The 4,920-nt window shown below is 43.8% G+C and overlaps 2 protein-coding genes across 3 annotated transcripts in view; one reads left to right on the top strand and one right to left on the bottom strand.

Annotated features, from left to right (window-relative positions):
* Positions 1-1,318, top strand: part of LOC104748971 (50S ribosomal protein L1, chloroplastic-like) — a 2,660-nt gene extending 1,342 nt beyond the window's left edge. The window contains exons 3-7 of the mRNA XM_010470539.2: positions 18-72; positions 276-403; positions 559-642; positions 712-837; positions 923-1,318. Coding sequence (XP_010468841.1) covers positions 18-72; positions 276-403; positions 559-642; positions 712-837; positions 923-1,060 — 531 coding nt within the window. The 3' untranslated portion in view covers positions 1,061-1,318. The remainder of the gene's footprint in view (positions 1-17; positions 73-275; positions 404-558; positions 643-711; positions 838-922) is intronic.
* The window catches only part of LOC104748972 (protein OBERON 4-like), a 5,557-nt gene continuing 1,916 nt past the window's right edge, over positions 1,280-4,920 (bottom strand). Inside the window, exons 2-3 of one of the 2 annotated variants that reach the window (XM_010470540.2) lie at positions 2,129-4,580; positions 1,280-1,932 (exon numbers count right to left, since the gene is read on the bottom strand). In XM_010470540.2, the coding sequence (XP_010468842.1) occupies positions 1,364-1,932; positions 2,129-4,580 (3,021 nt within the window). In that variant the 3' untranslated portion in view covers positions 1,280-1,363. Of the gene's footprint in view, positions 1,933-2,128; positions 4,895-4,920 lie in introns of both variants that reach the window. The other variant, XM_010470541.2, reaches the window with a different exon arrangement.

The raw sequence follows: 4,920 nt of genomic DNA, 5'->3' as shown, positions 1-4,920 counted from the left end.
TTTTGATCCGTCTATAGGTGAGCCTGCCTAAGGGAACTGGCCAGACTGTTATAGTGGCTGTTCTTGCACAAGGTATGCATTTGTCAATGTCTATTAGTATATGTTTTCAGTCATTGTTTTAGATATTTCAGCCAGTGCTTCTGTAGATAAATTTTGTCTGCTTGACCATATTTTTATTGGATGGGGGACTTCTTTCTTGTGTTTTTCGAAATCATGTGGTTTATTCTTCTCTTAATCTTTGGCGTTTTGCACCCATTTCCATGCTGATCATCCAGGTGAGAAGGTCGATGAAGCCAAAAATGCAGGGGCAGATATTGTGGGCAGTGAGGATTTGATCGAACAAATTAAAGGAGGTTTCATGGAGTTTGACAAGTTGATTGCATCCCCAGATATGATGGTCAAGGTGTGTGGTTTCCACTCATTTCGCCTCTTTGTTTGATCAACTAAGGTTCTAGTTGTTCGAGCGCATTAATATTAAACGCCATGCTTGGCAAAGAATGTCTTGTGACATGAGATAGTTGTAACCTATTTCCTAACATACTTGAACTTTGCGGTTAGGTTGCTGGCCTGGGAAAGATTCTTGGCCCACGGGGACTCATGCCCAACCCCAAGGCTGGCACGGTCACAGCTAACATTCCCCAGGTAAGCCTACTTTGCAACATCTTTTCCTGACTCTGGTGATCATGGCTTAATGATGCATACGTCTCTCAGGCTATAGAAGAGTTCAAAAAGGGGAAAGTAGAATTCAGAGCAGACAAAACTGGGATTGTTCACATCCCCTTTGGGAAAGTTAATTTTACAGAGGATGACCTTCTCATAAACTTCCTTGCGGCAGTGGTACGCTGATACTCCATTCTCATTATGTATATCTGTTTGTTTAAAATACAATAAATGAAGAGGGGGAAGTAAATGATAAATGCAGAAATCGGTGGAGACAAACAAGCCAAAGGGAGCAAAAGGAGTTTACTGGAAAAGTGCGCACATATGCTCGTCAATGGGGCCATCCATCAAGTTGAACATAAGGGAGATGATAGACTTCAAACCTCCAGCTGCGAACTAACCAGCAACCACATTTGTAAATGGGGTCCTTTTGGGAGATAGGCAATGCTGAGTGTAGACGAGAGGAGTCTAATCTGTTAGTTATCTTTTCACACCTCACTGGTTTTGTATCACTATGATGGGCATTTGCTTATTGTCGTTATATATTTACTGTTTGCTATAATTCTATTGAAACAAATGGCACGGGCTGTACATGTGTCGGACCTAAAACTCTTATCTCTAAATTAAAGACAAGACCTTACGTTGAACTTAAGGTACATATGATTGATTGTGTGTACATTACATATGATTACTACTACAAATGTTACAAGGCCAAACTCTGCTTTGTCACTTCCATTTTGGTGAGAAGCCCACTCATCTCTTCCTCCATTCTCATCTTCATTTCATAGAACTCTCTCTGCCCTCTCTCTATTGCCTTCAACTCCTCGTGCCTCCACCTTCTTCTCTCTTCTGCCTCCTCCATGCTCAACTTCCCTATTCTCCTCTTGTACTCTTCCTCTATCTTATCTTTCTTCGCTATTGCTATTCGTTTCAGCCCCTCTGCTTCTCTTCTTGCATCATCTGCCCGTCCTTGGAACATCTCTGCCTCTGCTTGCTTCATCCTCACGATGCTCTCCAGTTCTTCGAAATGAGGAGGTTCCTTTGGCAATCCCCTTTTCAATCCAATCTCCACTCCACATATTTCAGCTTGTGTCTCTCTGTGGAACACATCCGCTACGCTCGCGGACCTTTTCAGCTGATGATGCGGTTTATCTGAGCACACTGATCTTAGCCACGCCGTGTCCTTACTAGGGCTTCCCCTCTCATGCCTGGGTTTTGGCTGTTCGTATCTGAACGGCACAGAAGTTTCACCAGGAGTGGATGAATCACAGTCTGCAGTCACCAAGCAAAGAATCGACTGACGATGATCAGCAATGAACATTTTTATATGGCGCAGATATATCACAAGAATTTAACCAATGTGTGTTCACATGCACATCGTGTGATCATCTATACTAACACAGATAGATAAAAGCCATAGTATACAAAATCCAGATAAAGCTCACAATTTAAACAAAATTTCGCGCACCTGAAATGAAACCCAATATCCGATTGCAAGCTTCAGGAAGGCCTATTGATTTACTTTTCAAACTTGCCAGCATCGCATCTGCAGCTTGTCTCAACTGTTTCCCTCTAGAGTCTTTGCTTGATGAAAATATCTTTTTGACATATTCCAGTTCCTTGCAAAAGTGCTCAAACTTCCATTCGCTGGCAAAATTCAGAAACACTTCTTTGACAAAGCCAAACATCTCCGAGGGATGGTTACAGGCGACGCAGTGGAATTGCATCTCAGTAATTCCTGGAGCACCAGAAGCATCATTGATCCCATTCCGGATGTAAGATTCTCTTATCCCACAATCTGTGTGGCACCAATGAAGACACACATCACACCCAACCCAGCTACAGGTGTTGGATGCCATATCGAAATTTGAGCACACTAGACACATGCAAGCACTACAAAATCCATCCTTCCTTGAACAAACCCTGCAATCGCATTCATCCACAGGCACCAAAACCCTACAAGAAATATTCTTGCATCTCATGTTCATGTAAATCTCAGCTAACTGGGAAGACGAGATGCTGTTGTCCAACTGAAGGAAATCCGGACGCCCAACTTTCAGTGCGACCAAGATCTCCAACTGAGCACGATGAGATTTTATAAGCAATTCCATTGTTATATCAGTCCTGTTCTGCAGAGCATCTTGAAAAGCACCAAGTTGTACATTCTTATCCATGTTCAGCATCATCTGCCGTATGTTTTCCTTCAGGCTAGTTATGTATCGAGTGGGCATCTCATGAAATCTCTTGGTCATCAGATGCATTGGATCTGAGAGAATGTATCCGATGACCGTCTCAAAAAAATCATGCCCACCAGATTCCAGCCCATTTATCCAGGAATTGCTACCACTGAAAAAGTCCTTGGCTTTTTTCTTCTCAACATTAAACTTTGAACCATTTTCAAGAGAGCCGGTTCTTGGGCAAGCTAATCTAGCATCAATACTTTTCTGGAAACTCAATTGTTTTTCAAGTCTATTAGCTGCGTTAGAGCTCTCATCAGTCAATCTAAGATGCTCTTCATCAGCTTGACCAGAAATTAAAATGCCTTTCATTGCTTGAGGTTGAACTGAACCGCTTCCATTTTCCATCAGTCTTTGATAGACTATAGCCTCGTTGTACTTTGAATCATTATGAGAAAGTGCCTGCCAATCTATACCTTGAAATATAGGTCGGCTATGAACTGACTGCTCATTATCTCCAATATTGTGATTCAACGAACAGCTTGGATTATGATTAAAAGAGCGGGAACCTGAAAAGGACATAGACATGGTGAAGCCATCAGAATTGGTACAAAACGTGTCTGTCAAAGACCGAACACTTCCAGAACGGACTGGTGACCCCAGAGGCTGATTAGTATCCTGGCCACCAATCGGCAACAAAACATCTGGTAGGCTAAGTGACAGATCCAGTGGCTCCAACAACAATTTCTCATTCTTGGGCTTACTAACACTTGACTGCTCAGTTTTATTTGTTCTCTTAACCGGAGAACTAGAGAACAGTTCAAACCCTCTAATACTAGGTCCTCTGAAGTTGTCATCTTTTTCATCTTCATCCCTTTCAGAGAGATCCTCAGACTTTTTTTCAGAAAAGAGTGCATTGCCAAGTAAATGAGTAAGTGGGACATCAGAACTTTTGCCTTTATCCTTGCGTTTGTAGACCGAGCTATCCGATACAATGCTAATGTATTCTGCAGGCGTTCTATTCGCTAGAGCAGTTTCCTCAACACATTCAGTGCTTTCAACTTCCGCTTCGTTGGCATCACCATCGATATCCTTAACTTCCTTAAACTCTTTTACCTGAAACCGTTCAGGGACTTCCTGATACAGACTTTCCTCCAACTTCACTTCATGGTTCTCCTTGAATTCTTTGTCACTGGTATCACCGTTATCATCGACCATATCAGTAATCTCATTGACACTAGGAATGGTTGTGTCATCTCCACGCTCGTGTTCACTAGCGGAAGCTGTAGAAGTATCATTGATGTTGTTCTGATCAACATGCATGGTGTCACTGGCATGCTCAGGCACATTTTCCCCTTCCTCAACAGTTTTCTGATCCGTCATGCTCTCAGCCGTTTCCATTTCCCTAACACCACCCACATGACTGAGTTCCCTGTTGCTTTCGGTGTCGGCGGTTGATTTTTCCATCTCCTGGATGCTACTATCAATTCTGGAGTCATTATGATCAGCAGCAGCAGCGCAGGAAGGTTGTTGTTGAGTGTTATGAGGAGCAAGCCCTGTCTCTGGTAGAGGGTCAGGCTCAAGCTCTCCTTCCTCCATCTCGCTACTGCTAGAACCCAGGACTTGATCCTCGCTTTTCTTGACAACATTGCCAACACTTTTGGATTGCTCGCTCCCGGAATCTTTGGACCATGTAGGAGAAGCAAGAGATTTGGATCTGGAGCGGGAATTTCTGGAATTGAGGAGCTTGAATTTGGATTGATCGTCTCTGGACCAAGAAGGGGATATGAGACTCCTATCCCTCTCAGCGTCCCTTAGTCTCCTATCACGGTCTTGGACGCCAAAGTCATTACCAGGACCACCAAACCTCCTCCAGGAAGAGACACTAGCTTCCCTGTTGGGCCTCTCCCTCTCAGAACGAAATCCCTTTGGAAAAGCCCTCCTCGAGAAACAAGCGCTCTCAGATCGATGGAACCGGGCATCCGGCTCTTTCCTTCGATGATTATCAAAGTCCCGATTGGATCGCCTACGCGAAAAACCTCTCGAGAAGCCGGCATCTTCCCCGCGTTCACGGTCGCGGTCG

This window comes from Camelina sativa, chromosome 16 (assembly GCF_000633955.1).
Source record: "Camelina sativa cultivar DH55 chromosome 16, Cs, whole genome shotgun sequence".
Classification (NCBI taxonomy): Eukaryota; Viridiplantae; Streptophyta; class Magnoliopsida; order Brassicales; family Brassicaceae; genus Camelina; species Camelina sativa.
Note: the sequence above shows the minus strand (reverse complement) of the source record. Positions and strands in the feature narration are given on the sequence as shown.